The 16863-nt window shown below is 41.6% G+C and overlaps 1 protein-coding gene across 2 annotated transcripts in view; it reads right to left on the minus strand.

Annotated features, from left to right (window-relative positions):
- Positions 1-2301: 2301 nt before the first annotated feature.
- The window catches only part of Stk33 (serine/threonine kinase 33), a 151958-nt gene continuing 137396 nt past the window's right edge, over positions 2302-16863 (minus strand). For both annotated transcript variants that reach the window (XM_076940598.1, XM_034521583.2), the window contains exon 13: positions 2302-2948. In XM_076940598.1, coding sequence (XP_076796713.1) covers positions 2757-2948 — 192 coding nt within the window. In that variant the 3' untranslated portion in view covers positions 2302-2756. The remainder of the gene's footprint in view (positions 2949-16863) is intronic.

The raw sequence follows: 16863 nt of genomic DNA on the forward strand, positions 1-16863 counted from the left end.
GTCACCTAGTCAAAGAACACACTGTCCCTGAGCAGTGTTCCTACCCCTGACATCTGTTTCTGGGCTTGACACAGCCACATGCTGGCATCTGGTTTCATAGACTGCACACTTTTTCTCTTGTTCCTTGCCCATCTCCTTCCTTTCCTAAGGTCTCTGTTCCATTCTCAGCTGCATTGGTTCCCAACTCGAGGCCTGCATTCCCCTGTTTGCAATTCTTTGTCTCTTACCTGCCATTCAAGTGGGAGTGTTGGTCAGTCTTTGCTCTCCTTGGAGATCACACTAGTTCCGTACTGTCCTAGGTGGAGGGTGTCCCTCCAGGTAATAGCCAAATTCAATTGTCTATGCCATGGGGCTCAGGAGGCATCAGAGAGATTGATATTGAGCCTGAGAGGTGTCCCACTGGCCATGGAAAGCAGGTATTCCTTGAAGAAACTGCTTTTCCACACCCATGAAGGTAAATGCAGACAGAAGAGCCTTGGAGCTCAGACAAAACACGGGGACATCAGTTAGGAACAAAGATCAGAGACAGTCATTCTCCATGGCTTCCATGTGAGTAAATACATTGAAGTGATATGGCCATTCTCTCTCAAGAGTAACACAAATCTTATCTTAATGTTCCACCTGAGTCAGAGGAAGGTACGTGATAGGCTATCTTCTATTGTTAGAGGGCTGACAGAATGTATGTTATGACAGAAGGACATAGCCTTGCCTGCTGTGTGATGAGAAAAGATGTGAACACTGGGCAGAATCCAAGCTGCAGTTGTCCCTACAGGGAGACCCACAGCTGGCCTTCAGAGCTTCCCCTCCCCCATTCCCTGCTCTTCCCATCAGGGTAAAGGTGTGCAGCTTCTGGAACATCACCTTCCAACTCCTAGAGCATTCCCCTGGAAGACAGCCCTCCCCTGAGTGGCTGAGGCAGGGTCCTCCACAGATGGACAGTTTGTACCTTCAAGGCTGCCTCACCAAAACCTCTGAGGATACATCAAGCTTAGGAGATGGAATATGGGCCCCCTGAGGACTCAAACGTAACCCCCAAAGCAGAAGCCCTAAAGAAGGCTATCAACTCCCAATTTAGCTTCCTTTTGTTCTGTGTGTGACTTGGTGTGTGCCATGAGTGTGTATATATGCTCAGGTGTGCTGGTGTAGTGTGTATGTGTGTATGTGTGCATGTGTAGACCCACAGTTGACACTGGGTGTCTTTTTCAACCGTTCTTCACCTCATTTTGCTGGTTTTAAATTTATTTTTTAGTGTGTGTAGGTGTTCTTTGTTTGTTTGAGACAGGGTCTCTATATAGCTCTGGCTGTCCTGGAACTCACTCTGTAGACCAGGCTGGCCATAAACTCAGAGATTCACCTGTTTCTACCTCCCAAGTGCTGGGATTAAAAGCATGTATCAGCATGCCAGGTCACAGTTTGGCTTTTTAAATTAATTAATTTAGTGAGTGTGTGTGTGTGTGTGTGTGTGTGTGTGTGTGTGTGTATATGTGTGTGTGTGTGTGTGTATGTGTGTGTGTGTGTGTATGTGTGTATGTGTATGTGTGTGTATATGTGTGTATGTGTGTATGTGTGTGTGTATGTGTGTGTGTGCGTGTGTGTGTGTATGTGTGTGTGTGTGTGTATGTGTATGTGTGTGTATATGTGTATATGTGTGTGTGTGTGTATGTGTGTGTGTGCGTGTGTGTGCATGTATGTGTGTGTGTATGTGTGTGTGCGTGTGCGTGTATGTGTGCATGTATGTGTGTGTGTGTGTGTGCGTGTATGTGTGTGTGTATGTGTGTGTGTGTATGTGTGTGTGCATGTGTAGGGCATTCACACTGGTGAAGGGCTCAAAGGAAAACTTTTAGCATGTAGGATGTTAAAATCGGGCCATCGGTTTTGGTGGCAATGCCTTTACAGACTGAGCCATCCTGCTATCTCTCTACCTTATTTCTTGAGTCAAGGTCCCTCAGTGAACCTGGAACTCACCCGATTAACCTGCTGTGGCAGAGCTGAGAACTAGGAGGACAAAGAACCCTCCCACACCAGCTCATGACATGTTTCCTGTCCAGTCTCAGTCCTTCCCCAGAGACATCAGGCCAGCATTAGCTGTCTAGGAAGCACTCCGAGGACTTGCTAAAGTCACCTCTCCTTAACATAAAATGGACATGCATGAGGCATTTCAGTTTATTGATTTAATCAATAAGATGGGAATATAGTAGCAAGCCGATGCAAGCAATTATAAAATGTCCTACTTTTCTATGTTTAAAATAAGCTGTCTTAGTCTATAGCAACTAGAATCACAAGGACACATGAGGGACTGCATCACTTCTGCCACAATGCCTGTGGCCATTTTATTAGTAATCCTCTAACAAAGTCTCCTAGTGCAAAGTGCATATAATTATTTAGAACCCCCGTCACTGTATTTGGCCTCTTGTTTTCCCTTATAAATAATTGTGCCTAAATATAAGAATTTGAGTAGAACTGAGCAAGCATAGCCCCGGCCTTGCACTGAGAGCACTTGTCCCTTAAACAATCCTGGAACGCCTTGAGTTGGTGAGAGCAACAGCCTGCCCCAAGCTTGCCCATGGCTGTCCTTTAATGCCCTGCTCAGGTCGTGCTGCTTGGAGGTAACTAGCTTCAATTTTAAACTGGTGAAAACACAGGTAGGGCCCACCAGAGCCAGTGGCTAAAGCTCGGTGCATGCCGTTCCCTCCTATCCCTCCCTTCAGTGCTGGAAGAGTGGTCTGTTCTTGAACTGCTCAGCACTGGGCAGAACCTTAGAGCCTTTTCTTGCCTCGAAACAAGGCAGTGGATTTCAGAGTGCCTTTAGCCACCGCTGCATGGCTTACAGTCCCGGAGCTTTTCTCTGGTTCTGCTTTGATTTCAGCAGAAAGGAGTTTGTAGGATGTTGAGTCTGAAGAGGTCATGTCAACACTGTCTGCATCAGGCTTCTTGGCTGCAGTAGTGGGCTATGAATGAAAGAGAAAGCCTAAATTAATTCTCAGTGTAAAAGGTATATGTATAGTAACTGACAGGAGCAGGAGACAGCAGCCTTCCACAAGACTGTGAGGCAGGGGCATGCCCCAAAGCTTGGGTAATACAGATCAAAGGCTCTTTTACTTTCCTAAGAACCAAGGTGCTTAGAGCTTGTTATGATGAAATCAAAAAGTTATTTAAAGTTCTGCCGTGGGAAACTCACTAAAGGCTCTTGAAGGTCTGCACAGGGACACCCACTGGACACAAACACACCATCACATTCCAGCTCTTCAGACTTACAGACATCTGCAGTGTTACTCTTCCCAACACGAGTGCAAAGTGGCTGCACTTGGCTGGCTCTCACACTCTCAACCCTTCTTCTGCATTCACTCCAGGCTTAGGCTTCTTTTGCCAGTCAAACAGGCAGCTTTGTAGACTTCTTTGAGTCTAAATTCCTCACAGGCAAAAGGGGTAAAACAATATTTGAATGCTCACTTCATGGGAATGAGTTGCACTTACTGAGAGAACTGCATGGGTTTTTCAGCAGGGAAGCACCAGGCTGAGGTGACCTTGTTCTCTTAGGTCATCCCACTCTGTGGGACAGGGAGAAGCAGGCTAGAATCCTGCAGTCACAGGAAGACAAGGTTCTCTTTGACCTTAGGCTCATTTAAAGAGTGATCATTTTAATTAAGTGAGGCTGAGCAGAGAGTTCTAAAGAGCAGGGACTGTCCCAGGAGACCTGCAAAGCAGGTCAGAGCAAGCTTTCACTTCCACAGAACAACACGGGAAAGGGCATGCGTGCAACATTTTAGAGAACTGAGCAGTGTTTTCAAAGAGTGGAAAAGATCACACAAGGCACTAGACAAATTGCTCAGGTGTTTTCTTGATCTTCCTGACTTTGGGGATATGAAAATCGTACTTATGCATTTGTTTAATGAATACAAGTTCCTAGGGCTGCAGCAAGACTTTAGGGAATCTTCACTCAGGGACCGAATTTCAAAGAGAGAGAGAGAGAGAGAGAGAGAGAGAGAGAGAGAGAGAGAGAGAGAGAGAGAGAGAGAGAGAGAGAGAAGATGCACTGATGGGTGTTCATTGTAGACAATCCTGCAGTAGGGCTTCCTCAGAACATCCCTCTGGCCTGACACAGGAGTGATTCTTGGTCAGGCAACACTCTACAATGTCCAATGCCTTGAGAAAAATTATATCAAGTTTGAAATGTAAAACTTGTTTACTCTTCTCAAGAAAATATGCAAATTGTCTCCATTGAATTCTTTCAAGTAGCAGAAAATTGGGGGGAAAAGGTACCATTTGATAAGGTAGCTCCTATCACCTCATTGAAAACCCAGGTTCATTAACAGGGCACAAACACAACACCCTGATGTGCTGGTGCCTGGCTGGGGACCACTTGCTTTCCTGAGACATGGAATCCATCTGGAATGTTCAATTCACAAAATTTAACTAACTTTATACATAAATACTACCTAAAGATGAAGCTGAATGCAACCCTTGTCCCATTGGGCATGCCGACGACTTGGATACTGAGTAGTTGAGGAACTGCTTTACAATGTTTCTACTACGACTAGCACACGGCAATAGGAGCAGCGCTTCAGTCATTGGCATTTACAGGTATATTCATGTCTGGGTGGATATTTCCATTCTTCAGTGTTCTGTGATTTTTAAATTTACATTGGTTGGTTGGTTGGTTGGTTGGTTGGTTGTAGAGGTTGTGTGTGTATGTGCCATGATACATGTGTGAATGTCAGAGACAACATGTAGAAATCAGTTCTCTCCTTCTACCACATGAGTTCCAGAGACCAAACACAGGCCATCATGTTTGGCAGGAAGAACTTTTCCCCTCTGAGCCATCTTACCCTGCTGGCCAACTTCTAGTACACTTGACTCAGAGGCTCCCATCACCAGGAAGAAACACTGTCTCTGCATGCTTGGATAGCAATGCCAAGTTCCCCTCTATATGCTCTAGAACTTTCTTCTCAGATATAGTATCTCAATGTAGTTCTTGGAATTTTGTGGGAAAAAAAATGTGATGGGGAAATGAAACTACAAGGATGTCTGCTTTTGACATAGAAACATGATAATTTTGTTTCCTTATGTAGCAAGATGAGAAAAATTACATCCACTAGCCACACGTATTTATAATTTTAATAATCTTTAAAAATACATAGAACATACTCATGGTTTAATGAAAAATCTCTTTCTTGCCTCTTAGTTAATTCAAACCCAGCATCATAAACCACAACCAATGTTGTGGGTGTAGAGTGCACATCTCCTCTGGGGGAGGGTCTCCTGCACTGACAAGTACATTTATACGGCTGAACGAAGTTCTGCTGTTCAATTGTCACTTCCACGGGGAGCAGGTCAAAACCTCTGATGGCTCAGCCTAATCATCTCCAGCTTTCCTTCATCCTTTCCCATAAATGGTAGCACACTGCAAACATTCCTCCACACCTGACGTCTTTTTAATAAACTGATGGTTATCTTGCAGATCACTCTGCCTAAATTCATACAGCGTGGCTGTTCTTTCCTCAGGTTGGACAGGGAATCTCTGGTTTTTGGATGGGCCATAGTCATTTGGCCAGTCCTTTCCCAGCAGACTTTCCAGTGGTCGCCACTGTTTCACTGCTACTCACAGTACTGGAAAGCACAATTATTCTGAGGCAGTTGTACCAACCCACACTTCCCCTCAACACCCAGAGGCTCTGCTTTCTTTGTCAGTTTTGTCTCATGTGTATTAAGGTTGGTATAGGCAAAGATCAAGATTTGTTTGTATTTATGTGAATATATGTGTGTAAGTGTGCACTGCATGTGCGAGGGACTCACAGAGCTGGAAGAGGGCATTGGATTTCCTGCAACTGAAGTTACAGTATTCTGTGAGCCACAAGGATGGTGGGAACTCAAGCAATGTCTCTTAAGTGATAAGCTGTCCCTCCAGTCCCAACAGCCATATTTTAAATAAGTCTCGGAATCTGTCAGTAGGCAGGTATACTGAAGTCTTGGTGTCCGGCCTTCACTCTCTGTTAGCATCAATGCAAATCCGCTCACCTTTACGTGAATGTTTCCTGTGTAGAAGCCTCTGTGTCTATGAGCAACTGTTTAGAAAGCAGAACTCTACGGGGCCTCTAGCATCTGCGCCTCTGCCCTGCCTCCTTGCTGGAACCATCTCTGATGCTAGGACGTCACAGGCGCAGAACCACCATGATGGTGGCCCCTGGGCATACTCTCTTCACAGGAGACCAAGCCTCTTTTCTCCTCTTTTCTCATATAAATGGCTGAGGCAAATTCCAGCTCCCAGGTTTTCTAGAATTGTGCCAATCTTAATTTTTCAGGGATTTCTTGGTTAGGGTATAGGTCATCTAAGTCTGGAATTTTCCTTTCTTCTCTTATGACTGTCTGGATTCCCTCAGGGATCTTTGTTGTCACTGACACAATTTTATAGTTTTATAAGTAATAGGACAGAGAAATGAAAAGTGAAATTGCCAGGGCTATGAGATCTTACAGGTCACAAAAGACAAACAGGAGAGGTGCTCCTGGAAGCTTGCACAGAGTAGGAGAAAGAGGGCAGCTTTCCCTTTATCAATTCCAGGGGAAAGCTCCTTGGATAGCCATCATGAGACTTCAGGCCATCTGCTTGTCAGCCCATGAGAGGACTGAAAAATCACTGCTGACTGTGTACTGTAAATAGCACGCAGCAAAGCAATGACCTGCAGAATCAGGAGGAAACCCCTCTATCCTTATGTAAACCACGGTGAAGTCACATCAACCCACACAGATTAAAGGGACCAGAGTTGCTTTACCAACTCGCTACTAATGACTGCAGGAGGGATGTCTTTAACAATTTTTCAGCCTAAAAGGATACAAAGAAGACTATATAGGAAGGAAAAAACCCTCAGGCCTGGGGGATTGCTGCACAAGCTTGAGAACTAATGTTCTGCTGTAGAAAATATTTCATCTCAATCCAGGTTTCTATCCCGCCTTTGACCATTCAGTTCCCACATAAAAGACACAACTTTATATTTAAAATAAGCCTCAGTCAGCACTAGAGCTGGGCAGATTCTACCCTCTAAGCTATTAGTTTTTACCTCCCTACCAGTAGCCCCAAGTTATGACTTGACATATTCCACATGGGCCGCTCTTAACTCCAAGTTAGGATAAAATTTGAGTAAGGTGTGAAACTTTAAATATATGAAGATAGGATAGATAATAGAAATTTTTCCTTAATTGCCAAATACTATGGATTGGACATTACAAATGTATATCATACCTTATAGTTTTCATAATTGTTATAACTATTCAATTTATATTAGAAAGAAAAGAAGTCTTTTATTGGACTAAAAAGTGAAATTGTAGGAAGAATTGCAATACCTTGTGTATTATATGGATGCATCACTTGTCAATTAAAAAGCCCATGGCCTATGGCTTAGGCAGAAAATGAGGTATGACATCAAGGAAAGAGAAAGGATTCTGGGATAGAGCCAGGTGGGGGGAGAGATTCTCTGGGAGTATGCAAAGAGACAGATGCATGGTACCTGAACACACAGGTAACCAGCCATGTGGCAGAATGTAGGTTAAAATAATCAGGTTGTTTTAGTTATCTAGTCAGAGAAGAGCTGAGCTATATTGCCAAGGTATTTGTTAACATATTTTGAGCCTGGATCTTTTTTTCTGAGAGCATGGGTCTGAGACACAGTATCAGGCATAGCTTCTACAATGTTCTGACCTCCAGGAGCCATGTGGCAGCTGAATAGCCCCCTATAATCACAACACTTTGGTCCCTGGAGTAAGCTGGCTTGCTAAATTTGCCAGGATTTGGTAAGCTTTGGGCTCAACAAGAGAGTTGAGCATGACCAGGGAAGGTACTTGGTATTAACTTCAGGGCCCCAATGCACCTGCACATACACATATGCTCACATACATGGGTGCACACACACTCACATCACATCATATTGCATACACATGCAAGAATGAAAGAAAAACAAAACTATAGTGTGGCATGAAGAAGGGGTAGATCCAGTGCCGTGGGCTACCTGCCAGTTCTGTATGACATTGGTCAGGGTAAGCATGCCAGGGCGATCCCCAGCATTTTAACTGTTCGTCTGTTACTGGTGCTCAACATTTGAGACAGCTCAGTGCAGTTGGTCTGACTGCATACAGAGAGGTGGGAAAGATGACCCCACAAGTTCCCTTCAGTTTTGCCTTTTTCTAATTCAGCACTCTTGGCCTGATTTCTGCCGTTCATATTATTAATCATGAAAGGGGTCCATGTGTGTGAGGGAAGATATGTAACAAGAGACTGGGATGAATACACACATTTCAGTGCTCACTGGTGTAACTTCAACCTGATGAACTTATCTGGTGATAATGGATGCAAAGCCCGTGAGCTCTCAGCACATCCTGCAAGTTAATACCAAAGTGTGATTACTAGAAACTGTTACCATTCCTCTGAATTTTGAGTAAAATACATGCTATTTAAGTAAAGTGGTTTATCGCCATAGCAACCACTTCTAGAGTCACACATTCAAATTATAGGCCTGCACAAGGTCCAAATGACAAAATTCTGATACAAGTTTTCTGCTATAGTTTTGCTCACAATGGCCACCCATCTTATCTCATGTTCCTGTGGTTTTCAGAAGTCAGAAGAAAGGGAAAGAAAAGCAGGAACGAGAGAGATCAACTTGAAAATATATAGAGTTTCTTTACCAGGTTACCCACACAAAGATCCGGGTCTTGCATGGAGTTAATGAAAGTAAAATTTAACTTGCAAATTAAAGAAAAATGTAAATAGCTTTCTTTTCTTTGCAGTAAGAGTATAATTTATATACAGTAGGATACAGGAATCACAAGTATGCTCTGAGGAGTTCTGACAAACACACAGGCCCAGGTAACCAATGCCACAGCCAAGGCACAGCAACTCAGGGTGAGAGGCCTTGCAGGAGAGCACTTAGGGCATCCAAGGCCCTGGCCTTGGTCTATTCTCTAAAAGTTAAGCCCTGCAAAGACCCTTCATGGTCCTACTCCATCCTCTTATTTTATTCTGGGGCCACAAGTGTTCTGATATTTTTAGATATAATTAGTTTTGACTCTTAAAACATCACATAAATGAGAGAAGAGCCCAATGTGTGAACCATTGTGTCTGATATCTTTTGCTTAAAATGTTAGTTGAAATTTAACTTAAAAACCTTGTGGTTCTAGGGAGACGGCTTAGCAATGAGAGTGCACACTGCTCGTTTGCACAAGCGTTTGGATCACAGGATCCATGTCAGGTGGCTCTGGGGGATGGGATGCCTTTTTCTGGTCTCTGCAGATACCTGTACTCATAGTCACATAACACACACACAAACTTAAAATTAGTTTTTAAAATCTTACATTTTAAAATTGTATATGAGTGTGTGTGCATGTGTGCAGTTTCTGCATATTTATGCAGGTGTGTGTACCTGTGTGTGCCTGTGCCTGTAAAGGCCACAATTAACTTTAGATGTCTATTGTTCATCATCTTAGTAAAATATATATATATATATATATATATATATATATATATATATATATATGTGTGTGTGTGTGTGTGTGTGTGTATAATATGTATATATATATGTATATATATATATATATATATAATTTTATGTGTGCATATGAGTGCCTGCACATATGTATGTGTACCATATGTATATAGGTAACTAAGAAAACCAGAAGAAGGCACTAGATCCCCTGGAATTGGAGTTATAGGAAATTATAAACTGCCATGTTGGTGTTGGGAACCAAACGCAGGTCCCCTGGAAGAGCAGCCAGTGCTGAGTCATCTTTCCAGTTCCCATCTTATTTTCTGAGACAAGGTTTCTTAGCAACTGGCTAGATTGGTAGTCCACCAATCCCCTAGGATGTTCCTGCCTCCACCACTCAGTGCTAAGATTACAGGCATGTGTCCCCACACTTGGTTTTCTACATACGTGCTGGGGAGCTGAACTCAAGGTTTCATTCTGCATACCAAATACTTCTCCCACTGAACCACCTCTCCATCCCTAGTTACACTCTTTATTGATACGTTTGCAGTTTCTTATATTATTTTAAGGTTTTAAATATTAATCTAGGCATTGGTAATTCATTTTTCTAGCCAAGCAATAGTCTATTATAATAACATGCTATATTTCATTATAATAATGTATCATTTACCTGTTCTTTAATTAATGGACATTTGGATTGCTCCTGCTCTTAGGCTATATAATAATTTGTTATAAATATATGCTAAACTCTTTTTGGATAGTTTACAAATCTTTCTGTAAATTTAGGATTGCTGGGTGAATGACAACTGAATGTTTAACTTCATAAGTAACACCACATTGTATTTTGAAAGGATTCCCCGAATAGTGCATTTGAATTTTTATCAGCCATGTAAGAAAAATATACTCATTCCGTGTCCTTGCCAACATTTGGGCTGGCTAGTCTGGCCATTCTACTATGTGTGTAGTGATGGCTTGTTGTGGTATTTACATTCAGCTTACATCTGTGGTGAGGAGCATCTGTAAGATGCTATCGGCTCTTGGCACTCTCCGTTCTTGTAACATTTTAAAAAACTGAGTTGCCTTATTATTGTTTAGCAATAGCAAGTTTCATAGTTATTGTTCTATTGTTCTTAAGGGAAAGCATAACCAAGGAAACTCTTACAAAAGAAACCATTTAATGGGGGCTTGCTTACAGTTTTAAAGGATTAGTCCATCATGGTGGGAAGCAGACAGGCATGGGGCTGGAGCAATAGCAGAGAGCTTTACATCCTGATCAATAAGCAGGAGGCAGAGAGAGAAGGGGAGGGGGGAGGGAGAGACAGAGACAGAGACAGAGACAGAGACAGAGACAGAGACAGAGACTGGGCCCAACTGAGCTTTTGAAACCTCAAGCCCACTCCTAGTGATAGACTTCCTCCAACAAGAGTACACCTAACCCTTCCCTAAACAGCGCACAAACTAGGAGCCAGACACTCAAATATATGAACGTGTGGGAACCACTTTTTTTCAAACTGCCACAGTAACAGTGATCATATTTGGATACAAGTCCTTTGTAAGATGAATTTTTGAAAATATTTTCTCTCTGCAGGTTGGCCACTGTTTTCCTCATATGCTTTCAGTGAGCAGGTGGGCTTACTTTTTATGAAGCCCATCCAATCAACTTTAAAAAATGTTCTCTGCATCCTAAGAAATCTTTGACTACTTGTTGGATGAAAATCATCTCTCAGGTAATCAGTCCTTAATAATTCTGCAGCACTAAGGTCTGTCAGATGATCCTGGGCCAGAAGGCAGAAGAACAGATGCTCCAATGTTTTGAAATAGAGGGAGTGTCTGGGTGTTCAGAGGTCTCTATAAATTGGCTAAATTTTAGAAGCTATGCTTTGTGCTTCCCACAATTATAGTTAACTCAGTCATTCTGGATTTCTGACAGGGTTGAAAACTTATGGCCTCATAGCCAATCCTGGCTATTTACCTTGAGAGAAAAGATCTGAGTGGATGGTCGTCAGCTGACATTCATCCTAAAGCCAGGTTCAGAACTAAATGTTTTAGTTAGGATAGATGACAGAGGTGCTGGTTAGTCAACAAAATGATGGACTGGGTATTAGGACTATCTTGTACCTCACTGGTACAAATTGGCATAATTATGCTCTAATTGTATTTTGAGAGAAAAGTTTCATTTTAACAGGAAGGGTGATATGTAGGAGGAGCTAAGGTGGGAGGAGTACTGAGAGGAAGAGAAGGAGTAAGAAGAGGAGGAGAAGAAGGAGAGGAGAAGCTAGGTGATGAAAGAGAGAAAGAGGGGGGAGACAGGGAGGCAGATGTTCATGTATCTCCACCAGTCAAAGATAGTTGATATATCTAGGTTGGGTAGTGGGTTACACCTCTGATTGAACAATACCAAACTTATAAAGCCTATGATTAACATTTTTAAAAAAATGTATAAATGCAAAAAGGAAAAGGGGGCATGGGATAGGGATTTTCTAAGGGGGGGAATGGGGAAGGGGGATGGCATCTGAAGTGTAAATAAAATATCTAATAAAAAATGGAAGAAAAAAGAAAAAAAAAAGAAAATCATCTCTCAGAATTTATCCTAGGAATTTTATAGTTATGTCTACTCTACTTATCACAAACTAATTTCATTTTCAGCTAGAAGATCAAACTTTATTTTTCATGATACAGATGGCCTAACATTCCAGCACTATTTATTAAAAGGAATATTTCTTTTCTTTTGAATGTTTTTAAGACTTTTAAGTCAACTGGTGATGTAAGTATGCGTCTATTTCTGCATGCCTACTTTTATCCATTCATTTACCTGTCTGTCGTTAGACAATCACCACATGCTATTAACGACTGCAGCTATATAGTAAGTTGAAATCAGACCATGTAAATAAGTCCCGAAAATGTAGGCTTTTTAGTTTGGTTTGGCTGATTCATGTCTTAATGTATCTACACATAAGCTTTAATTAGAAAAATTTATTCTAATTTTAATCAGAAAATTACATGTTAACAATTTCAGTTGGAATTGGTTTAAAGTTATAAATCAATTTGGGAAGAACTGACACCCTAACAATACTGACTATTTCAGTCCATGAACATGGTATATCTTTCCTTTGTCAGTGTTCTTCATCTTAGCTTAAGAATATTTTGCAGATTTGGATGCAAACTATTTTGTGAATAGTTTGTTGTACTTATCACTTTGTTTTAACAAGTATTCCAAATGGCATGCTAAGTTTTTGTTCGGGGTTTCTGTGTCTGTATTAATGAGAGATACTGGCTAGCATCTTCCTTCTCTTATAACATCCCTGACATGTGTATATTAATATCATTCTTACCATATAAATTTGTTGTTCAATAGTCTCAAAAGGTTATATGAATTTCTTTATTGCTTTATTAAACACTTAAAGAAGTTAACCAATGTGTTCAACTGAGAATGTAACTATTTATAAGAAAGATTGTAATTTAAATATTTTATTTACAAATAAATATAAAATGATTTAGGTTTTCCATTTCTTTTTGTATATTTGTTTGGTGGTTTCTAAAATGGCATTGGTGGTTTCACTTAAATTTTCTAATCTAAGTGGGGGTGGTGGTGTATGCCTTTAATCCCAGCACTCAGGAGGCTGAGGCAGGCAGGTCTCTATGAGTTTGAGGTCAGTCTGATTGTACAGGGCAAGCTCCAGAACAGTCAGGGCTAACTGTTTTAAAACAACAACAACAAAAATGTCTAACCTGGCTGGCTGATTCACATCTGTGATCTCAGCATTCAGAGGCAGAAGAGGAAAAGTGCTCCAAGCTCCAGGGTAGTCTGTCCTACACAGCATGTTCCAGACCAGCCAGTCTCAACAACCTCACCTTTCCAAAATCCCTCAGAAACAAAAATTAAAAAAAAAAATAAGGCCTTTCTACTTGATGACATCATTTCTGTGTCAGTAAGCCTGATGCTCATGGATGGGAGCCACAGTAAAGGACAAATGGCAAGTGACAACCTTTGGAGCCTGAGGGAGCTGTCAGAGCAATCGTAAACTGTCTGGTATGTGAGTACCTAAAACTCAGGGGGAAGTGAACAAGAATGGCAAATCCTCCCCCAAACAGCTGACGGTCAAATCTACATATTCATGAAGCACGACTAACCCAAAGAAGGATAAATGGGAAAAACATGCTTAGCAATATCATAGCACTGGAAATAGAGACTCTGACGAGTCCAGAGGAAAAAAAACATAATGTACACAAAGAGAGAATATCTTGACTCCTAAGAAAGTCAGAAGACATGGAACAACCTTTAAAATGTGGACCAAAAATCACTAACCAACCAAGTACACATATTAAAAACCTGTCAGACCCAAAATTCCACAAACAAGAAATCTCCTAAGACATTTAAGGCAAAACCAGAAATTCCCAGGTGAAAGTCCACGGAGGGGACTCAGCATCAGACGGAGCAGAGGAGCCCATGAACCTGAAGGGAAATGATGGCAGATGGAAACCCAGATCCTCGGGAGGAAAGAGGAACAGCACAAATGCAAATGGATGGGTAAATAGAAAAGACATTTTTGCTCTTAATTTCTGGAAAATAGACATGACAGTTTAAAATTAAAGTGATACTTTTTTTCTGTGAAGCTTATAATTGTGTAGATAAAATACATTCAACAATTATAGTATAGAGGCAGAGATGGACAGACCAACAGAATACACATGGAAGGAATGCATTACTCAGTATAATCAGTGTTCTGTGGCACAGCCAAACAGCCTCAGGCCCTGGAGGGTCTGAGCTGAGCAAAAGGTGGGCTTGGGAGGCAAGGAAACAAAGGATTTGCCAACATGTCCTTCGCCTAAGGGACTGTAGGTAAGCTGGCAGTGAAGCCTTAGTCTGGTCACAGAAGCTCCTGGGTGGGAATGGGGACCAGCACCTCCTTTGGAATAGCAGACTTGCGGTGAACAGAAGTCAAGTTTGCTTCCTCACAAGGCTACCAGCTATTAAATTTATTATAGTGAAAAGACACACAGCTTGGCCGGATAAGGAAAGGTACACCAGGCACAGCAGTACACACCTGTAGGTCCCAGCACTCAGGCGGCAGATGCAGCGGGAGCTCTGTCAATTTGAGGCCAGGCAGGGCCACATAGTCCTCAGTCAAAAAACAATAGGTGGGGAAGGAAAGGAAAGGAAAGAAAGGGGAAGGTGCCTGGAGAAGTCTGGTGACAAAAGGCACAGACCGCTGAGTGTCCTCTACCACCAGAGTCACTCAGTTTGCCCGCCATCTACTGGAAGCTGGTTGTGACTGTCCGAAATAGCTATCAGCAGGCTATGTAGACATAGCATAGGGTTTTCACTATGGGCTGGTTATACATGCATACTGTTTTCACAAATAATTTAGATACAATGGTATTTTAGAAACGACCTAAAATCCAAGTTCCCAAATATCAGCTGAGAACAAACCTCAAAAATAGGCCTTTCCAGGACACCAGTCGAGGCCAGGTAAATACAACTCTTACATGCATGCGCTTTGGATCTGATCTCCAAGAGGAAATAAACAGAACATAGCCATCTGACCTGCTATAGTAACTCTCCTACATAACAAGCAACTATAAAAGTGTCTGGCACCTAACAACAGATAGTCCTTCTTTATAAACTGCAGAGCTTGGCCTTGCTAGGCTAGACTTAAGGTTGTAGACAGAGTTTAAGTGTGTTTCAAAACCTTCATAACTCAAGCATTCCTGGCTTCCCATAGCAGGTAGCAGCAAACCCAGAAAGCATGTTACACCATGCAGACACTTGGGGTCTCTGCTTCCATCACACTCCTTGAGGCTTGTCCCATCAGCCAGTGCACATTGCACAAGCACCTACACTAAAGGAGAGAGAATAGCCCTCCTCTGGTCCTGCAGGGGACCCACAACAGAGGAGATGTTAGTGAGCCAGCCTCCTGGTGAGGACAGAAAGAATCAGAACAATAATACAGAGCCCCGCCCCGTGGCTCTCACAAAACTGAGAAGTCAGAAGTATCACTTCACTCTCACATTTCTCAGTTAACTAGCTTATCCCCATGCACTATCAAAGGAAATGATATAAGCAGGAAAAAGGAAATTTTGATAATATTCTACACAAAATCTCTAATAATATGATAATATTATTATATTATCATATATTATATAATAATATATAATCATATATTATATAATAATATTATAATATGCTAAGAGTGTCACATGACTGATTTCATTACCCTGAGCAGAGGATGGTACTACTATTCACAAATGTGAGAGCCATGGCCTAGAGATGCCCCACAGCAAAATGCTGGGGATGGTAAAACAGGGTCCAAGTCCCAGCAGCTACCATGGAGCACCTGCATGTTTCATTAAGATACCTATCCAGGTTCTATTATTGGACACATCTTATTCAGGGTTCTATTGCTATGATAAAACACCAGACCAAAGCAACCTGGGGAGGAAAGGGTTTATTTGGTTACACATCACAGTCCACTGAGGGAAATCGGGACAGGAACTCAAATAGTGCAGATATCTGGAAGGCAGGAGCTGATGAAGAAAGAGGCCATGGAGGAGTATTAGTTACCGGCTTGCTCTCATGGCTTGTTCAACCTGCTTCTTGTAGAACCCAGAACCATCAGCCCAGGAATGGCATCACCCATAATGGGTTGGGCTTTCCCCCATTAATCACTAAGAAAATGCCTTACAGGCTTACCTACAACCTCATCTCATGGAGGAATTTTCTTAATTGAGGTTCCCTGTTCTCAGAAAACATTAACATGCATTAAGTGGACATAAAAATAGACGGTAAGACACATATGCCCCGCTGCAATGCTTTAATACTAGAATATAAAAATAAACAAAATGTTCACATTATAACTGATTATTTTTGGACTCAGAATGCTAAAATTTAGTTTTTCATGAAAGAAAATGTTTTATGCTATTCAACTAAAATTCAAAGAAGCAGTGTTTTTTATCCTGAAATCATCATCAACATATTCATATGATTCAGTGATTTAACTTAGGTGTTCTTAAGTTGAAGCACTTTCGTCTTTGGAGAAAATCCATGACAACACCTATTATCCATCAAAATAATTTTTCAAAGTTTTGGAGCAACCAGCTTTCTTAAAGTATCTACTTCATATGTCACCTCCTGCAACCTTGAGGCCACATTTTCAGTCTATGCAAAAAGACAGATCACAGAAGAAAATAATCACAAAACAACTTTCATTTTTATTAAACAAATTTGTTCAAGATTGTGCCCAATAAACAATTTAATGTCTAAGAGGTTTCTCGTTATGAAGCAAGAGTTGAGGTTTGCAAATGAATTCCGCTCCATCGAGAGTCTAGTTGTCTTTTCACTGTACGGGAAACTACATTTTAATTACAGATGTTTGTTCCTCTCCAGTTGTTTTATGAG

Source organism: Arvicanthis niloticus, chromosome 1, assembly GCF_011762505.2.
Source record: "Arvicanthis niloticus isolate mArvNil1 chromosome 1, mArvNil1.pat.X, whole genome shotgun sequence".
In the NCBI taxonomy this organism is placed as follows: Eukaryota; Metazoa; Chordata; class Mammalia; order Rodentia; family Muridae; genus Arvicanthis; species Arvicanthis niloticus.